The sequence below is a fragment of the Rhipicephalus microplus genome, unplaced genomic scaffold, assembly GCF_043290135.1.
Source record: "Rhipicephalus microplus isolate Deutch F79 unplaced genomic scaffold, USDA_Rmic scaffold_12, whole genome shotgun sequence".
In the NCBI taxonomy this organism is placed as follows: Eukaryota; Metazoa; Arthropoda; class Arachnida; order Ixodida; family Ixodidae; genus Rhipicephalus; species Rhipicephalus microplus.
In genome coordinates, this window is record NW_027464585.1 from 34,407,546 (window position 1) to 34,425,496 (window position 17,951).

Sequence of the window (17,951 nt, forward strand, 5' to 3'; positions counted from 1 at the left end):
CGCCGGGGGAACTCGTTTACGATTGAGCTCTTTGTTCCCCTCTAACGTTGTTGAAGGAAAAGTGGGAAGACAAATTCATGGGCAAAACAGTGGTCGAGTACGCGCTGGCGCTGTTGAAGCGCCTACGTGAATCGCAGGAATTGGCGCGCATCAAGATGCCTGAAGCTCAACAACGCGCAAAGGTGTACTACGACAGATCCGCACGTGCACGAACCTTCAAGGAAGGTTCGAGAAGCTGTTGAGCGATTGCGTTCAAAACATGTTGGCCCTGGGTCTAATCGTGCCGGGGAGAGTGAATAGGTGTCACCGATGTTTATCGTAGAAAGTCCTGGCAAGGAACCCCAACCATGCATTGATTATCGAAAATTGAATGCGATTACAAAGACCAAGTTGTTTCCCATTCCTAATGTCAAAGCCTTAATCGAAAGAGTTTCCGCAGCACAGTATGTTTCCACGTTGGATCTAGTCTGCGGCTTCTGGCAAGTGCCACTCACCGAAAATGCCAGCCAGCTAGCCACTTTTATGATTCCGACAAGCACATATCGCCCACTTGTGCTGACTTTTGGTCTCAAGAACGTACCGTTCGTATTTTCAAAACTATTGAATCAGGTACTTGCAGGCACAGAGTCATTTGCTGTTCCCTACCACGATGACATCGCGGTATTCTCGAACACTTGGCAACAGCATTTGGAACATTTACAGGAGGTTTTCCTTTGACTACGTAATGCAGGCTTGACTCTGAAAATGACTAAATGTCATCTTGCGAACACCCACGTGGGGCATGTTGTTGGCCAAGAGAAGCGACGTCCTTCCGAACTAAAAGTTAACGCAATCACTAGCTTTCCTTTGCCGAAAACAAAGACCGACATGCGTTCATTTTTGGGTTTAACTGAATACTACAGAAGCTATATTCTTAACTTTGCAAACTTAGCTAGTCCCCTCACAGACGCTCTACGCAAGACCGAACAAACTACAGTGCGTTGGGATACGGCTCGAAAAGCAGCGTTTGCCGAGATTAAAAATATTCTTGTCAGCCAACCGATTCTCGCAGCACCAGACTACTCTCTCCCTTTCCTAGTTCAGTGTGATGCCAGTGATCGCGGGATGGGCATCGTTCTAAGTCAAGTGAACGAAAAAGGCGAGGAACACCCTGTGATCTACGCGAGTAGAAAACTCTCGTCTCATGACCAGGCATACAGCACAACGGAAAAAGGATGCGCCTGCTTGGTGTGGGCCTTCGAAAAGCTCTCGTGTTATCTGAAAGGGTCTTCCTTTGTTTTCGAAACCGATCACTCCCCTTTGGTGTGGCTCAACCAGATGTCAAACAAAAATGGCCGCTTGATGAGGTGAAGCCTCGCACTCCAACAATTTGATTTCACAGTGCGGTACAATAAAGGCAAACACCATGCAAATGCTGACTGCCTCAGTCGCACTCCCTAGTGTTTCTCTTTTTCTCCCTCCCATTGTGTGTGCATGCATTTCGGCGCAGGCTTTTCCATTGTAGTTTTGGTTTCGTGTTATCTGCTCCCGGTGAATTCAGCAGTCGGGCTTTCCCAAGCTTGGGCGTCAGGTTGCTCTTGACATAGTTACTGCGCTCCTGCCACTTGTTCACTATGCTGTTTCAGATCCTTTCATGCCGCCTGACGAGTCTAACCCTGCGCCAGGTGTCTTCTGCCAGCTCCTTCTTGCTACATGCGAGGCATCCGGGCACCAATTGGCGACCGAAGCATGTTCTCATCGTCACCTCCTCCTGGGAGCCCCAAAAACTCTGCGGGCTTATTGGTGCCTGAGGACACCAAGTGCCATCTTCGTCCACCGTGCGAGTGCCAACCACAACGTGTCCGCATGTGTCGCCATGCATCCCGCCGTCTTAATCCGTGTCAAGCACAAGGAATGTGTGAAATGTGCGGTCAGCGCTTGCTTGGACAAACTTGCCTCGAATGTTGGCCACCTGTTCCTACCTTCAGTTGTTCAAGAAGCGTCATCTTCTTGAACGCCTTCCGACATGGGTAGCTTTGGCCGAGTTGTAACATTCGCCCAGCTTGCGCACTCTTTCGTTTGGCTTTCTGATACGCTTGCCTGCTTGCCGCGATATCGGCTCCTCTTGCTTTGTTTTTGCCACCCTCTGATTGGTTAGACAGAGCATAAAAAGCGCGTCGCTGAGTGAATAAAACGGGATTGTCTTCCTGGCACTGCTTGTGTCGTCTTTCCTCGGCACCCGTCGGTCGTCCAGCCGTTGAATATGTAACATCGGGAAACAATGCAGTCATGATTACTTCTTTTGAGGTGCCACGAAACGTTCTTTTTACAAGTGTGATACGACTAGCAGCACAGAGAGCCACAGTGTGAATCGAGGGAGAGAGCTACATCTTACTTTTGTGTCTGTGTGCTACTGGAGGCAGCCCAAAAAGAGCTAGATATACTTAAGATGGCATCACAAGTTTGACACAATGACTAGACGGGAGTATCTAGGAAATGCTCTTCGTTTCTTGTTTGGGTGAGTCTTAAAAAGAAATGCTCAATCATATCTAATGCCTTTGTATAATGCTTCTAATTGGCCATTGTGCACGTACTTTCAAACTGTTGGCTAATGAAAGTCTGCCATTATCGTCATAAGCAATGTGATAAGCAAACTCTACATAATATTCTCTCAAAAAATCATGCATGAAGCACTATTTTGGAGTGAAATATTGCATAACAAGTTCATTGGAAAAAACAAACCTGTGCGAAACAGGTCAACCTAAACGAAAATGATTGCGGAAATCATTTATGCACGGTTATCATTGATGAGTAGTTGAAAGGACGGGCAACTTGCAGTTTATTTCAAGTTAAGATATAAAAACTTTCACGTGCCCACAGAGGTATATTGGAAGCCCACATAGCCGGCTGACGGGAACTTCTTCCGGATGGCAGTGACTACGCACGCAAGTTATACAACTGTCTTGCGTCGCCTAAGCCTCTGCCAAATCCATCGCGTGAAGAAGCGGTTCGCGAGAAAGCGATATTTCCTGGAAGAAGGCATAAGATGACGTTTCTGGAACTTCAACTTCAAAATGTTTTTTTTTTTTTTGATACACTATTACTTGTGCACTTCTCCTTCAACCACAACGCCATTCTTCAGCACACAGCACCGCAAAGTTCAGGCACATGCTTCAGAACTCTTTGTGCCGAGTTATGCAGCAGTCCGGATTTTCCCGAACAACTTGCGGTGTGTCGCGACAGCAGACTTGTTTAAGGGTCGTTGGCATTGCTTCACAAAGACCCCAGTCACACCTGCATTAGCAAAAATCGGCCTAAATTATCGTTATTGTGGACACTGCACAAACATCACAAAATGAAAGATAATGACAAAATTGTTTCTATGCTTGTGATTATGCAGCACAATGTACAAGTTACACGCACGACACAGAAAACGTGGAAGCGAGGACAACTATCAAACAAAAAGGGCTACTTAAATCATTCACACTTGCCCATGATCGTAGCCATCGTCATGGAAGTCCGGCAAGTCAGGTCGTGGCAGACTGCTGTCATCCTCGGCACGAAGCGTAGGATCATAAAACAGTGTGCCGCTGTATGGTTCGAAAACCATTTCATCGCTCATTCGGCGCAAACGCTCTTCAAGTCTGGGGTCCATGGTGAGCAGTGGTTCAAAGCGCCGTGAAACAAAACACAGGCTGCTCGCGTTGAGTGCACAAACAGACGACCAGCCCAGCTGGGGTCAAGCGCCTGACTGCCGGTGGCTCTGCTCTGTCTTTGACTTACCGGAAGTAAACGACACAATGCCACACATGTGTTCTCCCACATTACGTCGTGACGCAGGCTCCCTTGAAGGCGGAGGTTAGCCCCGAGCACTCGAAGGAAGAGTTGAAGGTGAAATGCGGAGCAGAGAAGGGTACCTATTCAGTACTCGTAGTTCCGTTAATAATGGGTGTTTCGATTGAATTATGGTGGCAATAATTTGGTCCAGTAGTAGTATAATCAAAACAGAATGTGAAAAAATAGTTTCAGGATCTTTTAAGCTCTACCGCTACGCAACACCATAGAAAGCACCGAGACAATGCTTTTGCACTCGGGGGTCATGTTACAAGACTACTGAAGAAGCAAGAGAGACGAGAAAGACGAAATGACTCTGGGATGTGGGGCGTGCTCTTGCTTGCCATCTCGGCTTATGCTTAGCGGCAGTAAATATATCTCAACGATCACCTCCTTTCCCTACAATATCGTCTATAGGAGAAACATATCGTATATTGTAAGAATTCATTGGATGTCATCTTCCTCATCTGTCAATAACCATCATCAGTGTTCGTCCCGTTCCTCTTGATCATCGGCATTCATCTTGCTGTTGCTTGAATAAAGCGTCAGATGAACCGTGGTATTTCAAGTGGTGGAAAGTGCTTCCTGATCTCTTCGACCTCTCTCCATCCAAAGCCAGCTCCTGAAGCTCCGTTCGGGACGTTGCTTGTGCAAGCAGAGCACTATGGCACAAGAGCAAGCCCAACCGAACCACCCGCCCGCGCAACCACCAGCCGCCAACCCTAGCCCGGTCAACAACCCTCCTCAGGAGCCTCCAATCTTCTCCGGTCTCCCTGGCGAAGATGTCGAAGACTGGCTCGACAACTATGACCGCGTAGGTGTCTACAACTACTGGAACGAGGCATCAAAATTAGCACGCGTCCAGTTTTACGTCTCTCAGGTTGCCAAGACGCGGTTCCTGAATCATGAGAGCGACTTCCGCGATTGGTCTTCCTTCAAAGACCAGCTCCGACGTATTTTCGCCACACCGACTGTCCGTTCAGAAGTTGCTCGGAAGAAACTGGCAGAACGCGTTCAACATTGCGGTGAGTGCTACGCTTCCTATATTAAGGATGTGCTTGCACTTTGCCGCCGTATCGACGACACCATGCCAGAAGGTGATCCTGTCCAGCACCTTCTGAAGGGTATCGGACCTACCGCTTTCAACGCCCTCGTCGCGCAAAACCGTTCGACGGTTTCCGACGTCGTCTCACTATGCCAGCGGCTTGATACCTTGCAGTCAATCCGCCTGCGACCCGACATCACTGAGAACCCCCTGGCAAACAGTATGGAGCTCCGATCCATCATACGAGCCATAATTCGTGAGGAATCGCAAGCCTACAGTTTACCTCCTTCTAACAACGTTCCCCCTCAACCGGCCTCTAGCGATCTGCGTGGCATTATTAGGGAAGAAATGTCAGCATTTCAAAGCACCCACCGTGCTCCACCATGCCCCCAACCCGCTTCGTATGCACAGATCGCTTCAATGCAACCCTCGCCGTCTCAAGTACCACCACCTGTGCCTGATCAAGAACATCTCGCACCTCTAGTCGCCCGTCCACCGAACCCTACCTACCATTCTTCCTGGCGGGTCCCACGGCTTATTTGCTACTACTGTGGAATTCCAGGACACATTTCCCGGGTTTGTCGATGTCGGCAGCAAGATGAACGTCGTGGTTATGCCGCTTTTGAATGAGACGACACATGTGCTCGAGGTTACTACCGTTATGCCGACAGTCCTTCCAACCACCGATCCCCGTCTCCTGTGCGCATTTCCAACACGACCAACAATACACGTGCCTCCCGACCACGCTCCCCTTCGCCACTCCGACGCTCTATTTCACCACTTCGGCCTGTCTCTCAACTGGCTGCCCAATGATCGGAAAACTAAACAGTGCAGTTTTTGGAGGAAAAACTGCATCGCGGCGAAATGACCCAAGTCCTCCAGAACGACCCTCAAACCTGTTATTGGTAACTGTGCAAAGTGTGCGGGTGTTGGCTTTGGTGGACGCGGGAGCAACTATTTCAGTTATGCGTGCCGACTTGTGTTCTCGATTGCAGAAAGTTAAGACACCCTACCTTGAATCATCGTTGATTGGGGCCAATGGAGCAATAAGTAGACCATCGGCCTAATGTAAAGCGCGTGTCTTCATTGATGGTATTCGTCATCACATCACCTTCGCTGTCTTAATTTCATGTGCTCATGAACTAATTTTAGGTTGGGACTTTCTCTCATCAGCATCTGCATTAATTTCTTGCAGTCAACGTGTAGTCGAAATGACCGAGACCGATCACTGCAGTGAACGTGTCGACGAAAAACCATTGCGTTTACTCACAGCTTCCGAATCCATACTGCTCCCGGGTCAGGAGCAACTCATCAGCAACACTTCTCTGAATATTGTCAATGGTGACATCCTTATCACCTCTTCCAGCAACTGTCTAGCTCGCAGCGTTGTAGTCCCCTCCAGCCTGGTGCGGTTCAAAGGCAGTGCGGCAATAATCCTTGGCCTGAACCCTACCCCAGAGCCTGTCCTCCTAACCCAAGGTTCTGCAATGTCGTGGTATGTGGATACCCAACCAGCATCTTTGGTCTCCCTTGACGCCTCGACAGCTCATCCACAACAGGCCCAGTCTGTTACTTCCTCCTCCTTTGCTCCCGGGATAAATCCTGACCTTTCTGCTTCTCAACCTGAGGCGTTGCTAAATTTGCTAACGAAACACTAGGCCTCCTTCAACGCCAATGCTTCGGCACTAGGACAGACCACAGTTCCACATCATCGCATCCACACTGAAGGGCGGACTGTTGTACGCCGTCGTCCCTACCGAGTCTCCTTGGCCGATCGCAAAATCATCAAGAAGAACGTGACTGATATGCTAAAAAGAAACATCATACGACCCTTTACCAGTTCTTGGTCATCATCGGTTGTGTTGGTACAAAAGGAGGATGAATTGGTACGATTTTGTGTTGATTACCACGCGCTCAACAAGATTACCCGTAAGGATGTATATCCTATGCCCCGTATAGATGATGCACTTGACTCATTGCAAGGCGCCCAATACTTCTCCACCTTTGACCTTCGGTCCAGGTATTGACAAATACCAATGAATGAAGCAGAGAAAGAAAAGACCGCCTTTTCTACGCCGGACGGTCTTTACGAGTTTAACGTAATGCCAATCGGCCTATGTAATGCTCCCGCCACATTTGAAAGGATGATCGACACTGTTCTTCGTGGCCTCAAGTGGAAAACTTGTCTATGCTACCGCGATGATATCGTCGTGTTTTCTTCCACTTTTGCTGATAATCTGCAACGCCTAGATCAAGTGCTCACATGTCTCTCCAATGCTGGACTTCAGCTAAACACAAAGAAGTGCCATTTCGGCAACACAGCTATAAATGTTCTAGGACATCTCGTTAGTAAAGATGGCATCCAGCCCAATCCGGACAAAATTTCCGCAGTCCTCAACTTTCCGCGACCCTTTTGTTCCAAAGAGCTATGCAGTTTCCTTGGACTTGCATCGTACTTTCGCCGTTTCATTCGCAACTTTGCCACTATTGCCGCTCCTCTCCACAAGCTCCTTGTTAGTACCGGTTCTTTCGATTGGAATGATCAATGTGAAGCCTCATTTCAAGAACTCAAGCAGGCACTGACATCCCCACCGGTGCTCTGTTATTTCTATGACAAGGCACCTACGATATTACACACTGACGCTAGTGGACAAGGAATCGGCGCCGTACTCCTCCAGCGCGACCATGCCTTTCACGAGAAAGTTGTCGCGTATGCAAGCCGCACTCTGACCTCTGGAGAGAAGAGGTACACGATAACCGAACAAGAGTGCTTGGCTGTTGTCCGGTCCATTCAAAAATTTCATCCGTATCTACATGGTTGACATTTTACTGTTGTGACAGACCACCATGCTCTTTGCTGCCTGTCCACAATCAAAAACTTGTCGGGACGACTTGGCCGCTGGATTCTCCGATTACAATCTTATGACTTTGACGTCATCTACAAGACTGGAAGACAACACCAAGATGGCGACACTTTGTCACGATGCCCTTTGCCGCAGTCTTCGGCGCACGTCACATCCCCTTGTCAAATTGGCTATACGGAGGACGCCTCATCGATATCATCCATTTCTTCCCTACCTTCATCCACCCATCCGTCAGTACTTACCACTCACCAGCGAGCAGATTCTTATTGCATTGGCATCATCGGTCGGCTTACTGGCGCTTCATCTTCCCCTAATGCCAGGCTCCGGAAACAACACCGACTATTCAAGTTGGAGGACGATTTGCAATATCGATACATTTTCCACCCGGAAGCCCACCGATGGGTTTCCGTCGTACCACGCGCACTATGCACTGAAGTTCTACGCGCTTCCCACAACGACCCGACGTCAGAACGCCTGGGATACTACAAAACATACGAGCGCATCCGCAGTCGATTCTTCTGGCCAGGTCTCTCCACGACGGTAGCTAAATATATTGCCTCGTGCGCACTTTGCCAATACCGCAAGCGGCCCACTACGGCTCCAGTCGGGACCCTACCCTACAACCACTTCCTTGTCCACCAGAGCCGTTCTCTGTCATCGGAATTGACCTCTTCGGGCCCCTCCCAACTACATCAGACGGCAAGAGATGGATCGTCACCGCGGTTGATCACTTCACCCGGTACGCTGAAACGGCCTCGATCACTTCAGGAACTGCTTCGGAAGTAGCAACTTTCTTGTTGAATGCTATTTACCTACGTCACGGAGCCCCTCGTGTTCTTTTGAGCGACCGAGGCAAGGCATTTCTTTCAAGCACGCTCAGTGAAGTTCTTCAAGCATCAAGAACAGTTCATAAAACAACATCTAGCTACCACTCGCAAACCAATGGCTTAGCGGAAAGATTTCATCGCACGCTTTGTGACATGCTGTCCATGTATATCCGACCGGACCATCGCAATTGGGATGCCATACTTCCCTTTGTCACGTATGCATATAATACGTCAGTTGAACGAACCACAGGCTAATCTTCATTTTTCCTAGTATACGGACGCCAACCGACATCACCACTCGAGGTTTCATTCTTTTCTGGCCCCATCAACTCTTCACCATTCGTTTGCGACCAGTTTCTGTCTCGTGTTGCTCAATGCCGTCGTCTTGCCCGTGTAAACACCGAAGCTAGCCAAGAAGATTGCAAGCATCATTACGATGCCACTCACCGCGTCGTTCTCTACCGCCTTGGCGACGATGTACTTCTGTGAACTCCTGCGCGAGTGCCTGGCTTATGCCAGAAGCTTGAGTCACGCTATCTTGGCCCCTACAATGTTGGCGGACAGACCTCACCAGTGAACTACCTTGTCACACCTGTTCACGCCCCATTTGACCAACGCTGCCGCGGGACAGAGATCGTGCACGTTTTGTGTCTCAAGCTCTATCGTATGCGTTCCACAGCGTAATTCGCGGCCCGGCTGGCCGCTTCTGTCGACGGGGGAAATTAGTGTAAGAATTCATTGGACGTCATCTTCCTCATTTCTCAATAACCATCATCAGTCTTCGTCCCGTTCCTCTTCATCATCGGCGCTATCTTGCTGTTGCTTGAATAAAGCATCATCTGAACCGTGGTATTTCAATATAAAGGAAAGATATTGTCTGTACTAGGAACAATAATGAGCACTACAATTCACATTTTTTTGATGATAACACAGTGCATGCGTCCTTGATATAGGGGTAAAGTTGTGAAATCACTCCATCTCCAAGGCTTTTGTTCAGGCAATACCAGACGGCTCGGCCACTACTAATACTGCAGACGGCCGTGTTCCTGTCGGCATGAAGTCTGCCAGCACATTCGTATCTTCTGATAAGAGTCAGCAAGTATACACATGAGCAATACAGCCCCTTAAAATATAGTGTAAAAGGTGTGTCAATCAATGTGTGTACTTGGGTACTTTCTGTGGCCATAAAACCTCAATGGCCCGTGTAAGACCCATTGCCTCACTGCAGCTGCCTTCCCAATACGATCAACTTCAAACATTTACACGATTTAATTTCAAGGAAGATTTATTACTACAAAGTGAAAACAAGCCACATTAAAAACGAACCATTCATATCATACATTTACCATGGTGCCTTATACAGAGGCACTGGATTGTGCTAAAAGAGTCTCGTAATGCTCGTGTTGTAATCACTTAAGCAACAAGGACTTTGGTAAAATTACAGATAAAAAAAACTTTGCTGTAACAATAAATAAAAAGAAATACTTGCTGTCAATGCTTGTGAAGATTCTGGAGTCTTCTTGCAAAATAGAGTGGTGGCACTGTTACACAGCAGAAAGTTTCAAAGAATTGAGGTGACACATATTGTTGACATATGCACTGCCATGCACGAAGATTACCAGACGAAAATATGGCACTGCAGTCATCAATTCTGCATAGGCAGTACGAGGAGCATTCAAATAAAAAGGTATGAAACAACATAACAACATGACCACTCGCACAGATGCATAAGCTGCTGTAGAAAAACGTAGTGAGACGTACACATGCACAGGAGAAAGCAGAGGCTTTCATTAAAAAGCGCTAAGCTATTCATGCAGCAGCCAAGCAAGAACAGTATGGCACTCAAATTTCAAAATTCAGCGATTAGAGACAGCCAGGAGCTATTCAATTTCTGACAGCGGAGTGTGCTAAACCGGCTACCATTAATTGCCTGCAATTTCTGTCATTGGTCCCCTGTAAAAAAATATTTGAAAATGAAGCACTTCACCTTGGACGACGAATTCGACATCACTGTGGAAGACAGAGTCTCATCATGGCTACAGGAATACTGTAAACAAAAAATCCCAATAGGATCCAATCGTTATAATTAGATATATAGAGTACACCTTGAAAAAAGTGTTTATTTATACCTACAGTGTTGTTTTATACCTTTTCATTTGAACAACTTCTGTACAACCATTTGGTTTGGACACATCGAACATACTGTACTTTCTTTTATCTTTGTTTGTCACTTAATGCCATAGCGCTAGGCTAGCATTGTTCCAAGATGAGAAAACAGTACTTGAAGCAAAACACGGCGACACAGATTTGTTTTAGTAAGGTTCGTGTTCCATTAGAACTATGGTTTTTCCTTATCAAGACATGAACCAACTTGCCCAACAAACTGTTTTAATATGATTGTTTTTAAAGTTCATAATTCATGCCATTGCGATTCTCATGCCAGACGAACCTGCGATTACTACATACATAAACAGTTGTGAAACCAGGATTTTGCTTTGTGAATGAGACTGATACCCCCCCCCCCCCCCCCATAGGTTATATTTCAAACAACATTTTCCCCCTCTCTTCTAAGATCTGCACAAAGGCGGAACTTCAGTTTAAGTAAACATATTTGTAGCCAACCAGCAAATCTGCGACACAAAAAATAAAGAAGCTTCAGAAGCAACGCCAAAGACCACAAGGTCATTTGAATCTACTCAGATACAGTTTAGGAAAATTTATGTTCTGCCCATCAATAACACGAGAGCTTATACAGAGCATTGTGGTTGGCAGGCACCAACACCAGACTGTCTCTCGTGCTTTTCTGCACGAATAAACTTTACAGTTCACACAGGTGTGATGACGTTGCAATCGCGAAGCTGTCCCAGCACCAGACATCTTGGTGCGGTAGGGCTTTGATGCCTTCAAGCTGTGAGTCAGTCGAGCCATTTGTTGACTATGGGAGCTGGGCCTTTTCCCGGCACTTCTGCATCAGGGCTCGCAGCAGAAACTGCTTCCGGGACAGCTCACGAACATGCTGCAATGAGCACAATGAGCTCAGTCAATCTGAGACTGTTTATGTATATCCTCATTACAACGAATCGACTTACAACAGGCATTCAAATACTACATACCGATTGTGGCTCTTATGCTAACCCTTCTATTTGATTGAGCTCCATTTACTATGAATTCTAATACAACGAACATTCGGATATGATTGACTAAAATGTGAAGCCGGCAAGGTGGTCAGGACTCCTTTGGAGCGTACTTTTCAACTATGGACATCCCAAATTCAATAACTTCCCACTGAAAACATCCCTTGGCACACTTTCAAGATGGGAACGATTAGCCAGAGAAATATCTGGGAACGATTAGCCAGAGAAATATCAACATGGCGATTCACCGGTCTGTTGATGGTCAGTTCTGCCTAGCTAAGGGAACAAAAAAATCGGCGTGCAGCGTGCTTGGCCTTGCATCTTGGGGCACCGACATGCGAACTGCTAGTCGCTGCCACTGCTGCTCCGAGCCTAGTGGTCCGCTGCCGATGCGCAGAATGGCCATTCGCAGTTCTGTGGAGCCAGAAGCCCACCAAATTTTTTTTTCACCATGCCATAGAGAGCGAAAAATGACCATTTAAATTGACAACGGCAGGTGGCCTGACAACATAGTAAGTTACCACCTCATAACGATTCTATCTTGCATGAACACTATTTTTAAAAAGCTTGTTGAAAAAAAACAATAAATGATTAGTTGTGATACAAAATAGGGTATCCCTACTTTCATTCAACATGGCTCGAAGAACACAGTATGGCTGCTGTGGTAAGGTCCGTGGCAGAAACAGCAAACTGTGCATTAAACAATAATTAATTCATCATAAGCACGTTCCTAGATATAGAGAGAAGCCTTCAATTCAGTGGACCACAATATATCACTGAATAAACTTGAACACTATGGATTTAATTGAACCCATAGGCGTGCCAGCCGAGAGGGCAAGAGGGGTGCGAGCCCCCCCACTTTCGACAGTGGTCACTTTTGGCAGCACGCTGGGGAAACGAACAAGTAAGGCATAGTTTTACATCACAATAGTAATTACTCAATCATGTTCCTACGAGAAAATGAAATTCTTATGAGGCTATGTTACAATGTAGTGAAGTTTTGGCAACATTGACACTTTGATGATTTTCCTTGTAGGTATGTATGTATGTATGTATGAATGTGTATATATATATATATATATATATATATATATATATATATATATATATATATATATATATATATATATATATATATATATATATATATATATATATATATATATATATATATATATATATATATATAGTCTTAATGAGATCTGACAGACAATAATGCTAAGGAAAGTATAGTGGAAGATATTAGGCTCAATTGTAATGAAAATATGAAGAAAGAAAAGTGGGTGAGAAAACTTGCCGTGGGCAGGAACCGAACCTGCGGCCTTCGAGTAACGGGTTCGATGCTGTACCACTGAGCTACCATGGCAGGTATCCCCCCAGCCTCTTTATCGGGATTATAGTTTGATTAACAAGGTCGTTGAATTAGAAAGTGTAATAATAGCCCACAAACCGCATATGTTAATAATTACAGAATCGTGGCTACACCGAGACATAGGTGATGATGAAATAACGCCACCAGGCTACAAAATGTACCGTAATGACAGAGATTCCCGTGGTGGCAGTGTTGTCATCATGTTTTGAGAATCGCTATATGTGACACGATTACCCAATATTAAGGGAATGGAATGTGTTGTCGGTAAAGTGTTATTTGATGAGCTACATGTTGTCGTTGGGGGATTTTACCGTCCGCCCAATTGTGGTGATGAGTTTGTGGAACAATTAAATGAGTTTTTGTGTCAGTATAAAACAAGCAGTTGCAACGTCTTAATCGATGGCGACATTAATTTTACCATAATAAATTGGTCGGATGAATTTCCACATGCCATCTCTGCTGCATCTGTATCTTTTCTTGATGTTTTGCTGTTTCATGACTTGACGCAGCTTACGAAAACGCCCACTCGAATTCAAAACGAATCTAGCACAATTTTAGACCTGTTTCTTGTTAGTAGAGGTATATATAACCACAGCCCGGTAATCGAAATTTTTGACGGCATTTTGGACCATTAAGTTGTGTCATTAAGCTTTCAACTGTACTATGCTAAAATGCCTGATAAAAAGACCGTTTTTGTACCCGTATTCTCGCGTGCTAGTGATGAGGACATAATAGACGCTCTTGATAATTCTCATTCCGATTTGCTAATGCTTTCTAAAGAAAGTGAATGTTCTGTTGAGCGATTGTGGTGCTGTTTCAAAGACCTAGTAATTAAATGCATCCAAAACTTTGTTCCTCACAAACGCAAGGTATTAAACCGGTCTGGTCCCTGGATTACGAAAAAAATTGTACGCCTAGGGCGCAAGCTAAAGAAGGCAAAAAAGCGACAAATAGAACGAACATCATTGCCTGGACTAGATAATATATCAAAGATGTGTCACACACTGAAAGTCAAATTGAAAAGTGCAAAGGAAAAATATCAAAGCGAGGCTTTGACAAACTTTCTCTTGACGTCACCAAATAAGTTTTGGCAATATCTTTCACCCAAAAAAAGTCCAGTATCAAGCTTATCTATTAGACAAGAGGGAAATAGCAGGGGCGATGAATGAATACTTCTGTTCGGTGTACACGCATGATAATGACATTACCCCTGATTTCATCACCTATGACACCATGCCACCTATCGATGACGTCTGTATAGCTGAAGGGGGTGCCTTATCGCTTCTGCTTAATCTCGATCCAAAAAAGTCACTGGGCATTGACTCTGTACCTAACGCCTTTCTGATAAGGTATGCTGAATGGAATGCCAAATACCTATGCTTGATCTTTAAATCATCTCTCCTGTGCGCTGAACTTCTGAGTGATTGGAAACACGCTAAGATCACTCCAGTACCAAAAACTGATGACCATTCGCTTGTATCCTCGTTTAGGCCTATCTCCTTGCTATGGACTAGTGTCAAAATTTTAGAGCATATAATATTCAAACATTTGTCTATGTTTGTCAAAAGAAATAACCTAATCGCGCCCCTTCAGCACGGCTTTCGCAAAGGGTATTCTACGGTAACCCAGCTTATTGAGACGTTTCATGACCTAGCAGCAGCGATCGATAAGAATGGTGAAGTAGGTGTTATATTATTGGATTTTGAGAAAGCTTTCGATCGTGTGAGTCACCAGAAATTACTAATTAAGCTCAAACCAATTCTGAAAAATGAGAAATTACTTGCACGGATAACTGCTTATCTTTTAATGAGGAGCCAATGTGTTGCCATTGATGGTGTCACTTCGAGTTCCGCCCCCGTGAAATCGGGTGTGCCTCAAGGGTCAATTTCGGGGCCGTTGTTTTTTCTGTTATTTATTAATAATATTGTGCTAAACTTGCCCGTAAAAATAAAGCTTTTCACGGACGATTGTATACTATATCAGGAAATTTATAGTTACAGTGATCAAGAATCTTTAAATACTGCACTAGCAACGCTACAAATGTGGTGTGAAAATTGGCAGACAATTAATTATAAAAAAACTGTAGCAATGCGAATTACGCGTAAGAAACAGCCGCTTCTGTTTACCTATCACGTCAATGGCCATGCGTTATCCGAAGTCACTAAACACAAATATTTAGGACTCATACTCACATCAGACTTAAAATGGAATGAACACATAGAAAATATTGAAAGAAAGGCAATGAAAAAGCTTGACTATTTGCGAAGGAGGCTTGTGAATGCCACACCACACATCAAACTTCTGGCGTACAAAACTTTCATTAGACCAGTATTAGAATATGGAGCTGCAGTGTGGGATCCCTTTACAGAGTCCAATATTAAAAAAATGGAAATGGTCCAAAGAAAATCTGTCCGATTTGTTTTTAATTGTTATAGTTGGCGTACTTCTCCTTCACTTCTACTAATTAAAGCAGATCTCGAAAAACTACAGGAGAGAAGAAGAATGGAGAGGCTGAAACTTTTTACCTCATTTTCCACAACAAAATTGGTATCAACAAAACAGTGCACAATAGACAAATAAGTGAATATGCTGTGCGCTCACATCATTCAAAGAAAGTTTTAGATTACGTAAACCGCACAGACACATTCAGGTATTCATTTTTTCCAAGAACTACCCGTGAGTGGAACTGCCTATCACCCGTTGCTGTACAGTGTACAACAGTTGATTTATTTCTACATGCTCTCAATAACCACTAACAGTTTTTTTTTTGTACAGTCATGCCGCCCAGAGTTACACATTGCTTCCATTTTTTAGGGACGAAGCTCCTTAGGGCGTGGGCTGTGCGTCCCCTGTAGCCTGTATGTAGCCACCTCTAGTTTAGTTCTTGCAGTGTTCACTAGATGGCGGTACTGTCCCCTGTATGTAGCCACCTCTAGTTTAGTTCTTGCAGTGTTCACTAGATAGCGGTACCGTCTCCTGTATGTAGCCACCTCTCGTTTAGTTCTTGTAGTGTTTACTAGATGGTGGTACTTGTAGCTGATGATGAAAAGATGCAAGATGTTATAAACTAGAAAGCGGTACTTGTAGTTGATGAAAGACGCGAGATCTTATAAAATAGGAATGATGTCACATATGGCGTGTGTCATTGGTTGAAGGCAATCGTTCGATTTAGTGAGGCGACGTACGCTAGGGGGAGCGATGTAATAAAATCGAGTGGGCAAAATGTACAGAGGATTCATGGTTTACCAGGTTTACCTCCGGAGCTTCGCCCACTCATCATCATTCACTTCGTGGATATGGCGGAATTTTTTTTTAGCACGTTTCAGTCAGCAAAGCTATGCCATTGTTGTAATGTTTTTCTTTAATTAATACAAAAGTGTTGAATTGTAACCACTGTCAGTATGCTGTGTGATGTCAATTATGTTTTTGTAGTAAACATTTTTGTATGCCCATTCCTGCCCAAGACCTGGTAAACAGGTCAGCAGTATGTAACAAATAAATAAATAAATATGTGAATTTAAACGTGGAAGTGTCAGTCAGCGCCACCAGTAGCCATGGCGGCGAGTGTGGCACACTGTTTTGAGCCTGTTTGGCGTCCCATAGCATGTGAACTTATTACGAGCGAGCAGCTGACCTATAGTCCCTCATATACAGCCTCAAGGCACTAGGTCTGCCAGTACGAGACCCTCATTAGTGAATTAAGGAAAGAAGTGTACACTTAAGGGCTCATCTTTTCCGACTTTTACACAATCTTAATGACATCTAACAGGCAATAATGCCAAGAAAAGTGTAGGGGAAGATATTAGACTGAATCGTAATGTAAATACGAAGACAGAAAAGTGGCTGAAAAGATAACTTGCCATGGACAGGAACCAAACCTGCGACTTTCGAGTAACGCATTAACGTGTGTGTGTGTACACACACACACACACACACACACACACACACACACACACACACACACACACACACACACACACACACACACACACACACACACACACACACACACACACACACACACACACACACACACACACACACACACACCGGCTGACTAGTGAGTTAGACTTGCCCCCTCCCCCCTTCCCCTTGCGAAAGAGTTGGTACGCCACTGATTGAACCCATTAACTCCTAAGTGTCATGAAAAGTGGTGGTTTTATCAGTAATTCATTGTATATGGTCTCGCCCTTAATACGTACACGGATCGACCAGGTCATTTCTAATTTTCTGCGTATTTGTGCTAACCACTATGATGACAAGTTAAGCCTTCCCGCATCGTGAAGCGACGCCCACTGCGTGCTTACGAGTGAATTAAACCACGCAACCAATGAAGAGACACACACCGGTGAAACTTTCACTGAAGCGTGCACCACCACAAGGTGAAGATCACCCCTGACTTGTTAAGTTCAGCGCGTCGCTTACTCGATACACCCCGTCACTGCCCGACTGTTTCTTGCATGGACGTGTGTGAGTTATTGCTTGTTTCCCTCCGGACTGTGCACGGGTGTGGCAGGTCTGTTCACTAAACGCGGCGAAGACAAGCATTTTAAAAGCAAGACGCACTCTCCGCAACGCCCTCACTGTCCTGCAAGACGAGGCGTGGCATGCTTGGGTTGTCATCTAATGAAATAGGCACGCAGCATCGCCAGCTTGCTGTCAACGCATTGATGTTCCTTAGTGAACACGCGACTAAAAACAAGCGAGCTACGTAGGTTTCATTCAAGCAATGTAGCCTGTTTCTACGGCCGTGAAACAGTAGTGCATGCCACACGCGCAGCCTAGCAGATAGCCACAAATCACTGCGATGTGACGTTGCCGGTGGTTAGTCACCGTTCATCGCCTTCGCTCTTGTCAGATGCTTGTTGGCATCGCACGCAAGTCAGAATCATTGAC

At 45.3% G+C, this 17,951-nt stretch overlaps 2 protein-coding genes across 6 annotated transcripts in view; one reads left to right on the forward strand and one right to left on the reverse strand.

Annotated features, from left to right (window-relative positions):
• LOC119166761 (uncharacterized) overlaps window positions 1-17,951 on the forward strand; it is a 50,498-nt gene that overhangs the window by 18,716 nt on the left and 13,831 nt on the right. For 2 of the 4 annotated variants that reach the window (XM_075882470.1, XM_075882472.1), the window contains one exon: window positions 1,626-2,192. The exons of the other annotated variants lie outside the window; for them this stretch is intronic. In XM_075882470.1, the coding sequence (XP_075738585.1) occupies window positions 1,626-1,790 (165 nt within the window). In that variant the 3' untranslated portion in view covers window positions 1,791-2,192. Of the gene's footprint in view, window positions 1-1,625; window positions 2,193-17,951 lie in introns of those variants that run through there. 4 annotated transcript variants of the gene reach the window in all.
• The window catches only part of TSG101 (tumor susceptibility gene 101), a 282,331-nt gene continuing 274,196 nt past the window's right edge, over window positions 9,817-17,951 (reverse strand). For both annotated transcript variants that reach the window (XM_075882468.1, XM_037418098.2), the window contains one exon: window positions 9,817-11,565. In XM_075882468.1, coding sequence (XP_075738583.1) covers window positions 11,485-11,565 — 81 coding nt within the window. In that variant the 3' untranslated portion in view covers window positions 9,817-11,484. The remainder of the gene's footprint in view (window positions 11,566-17,951) is intronic.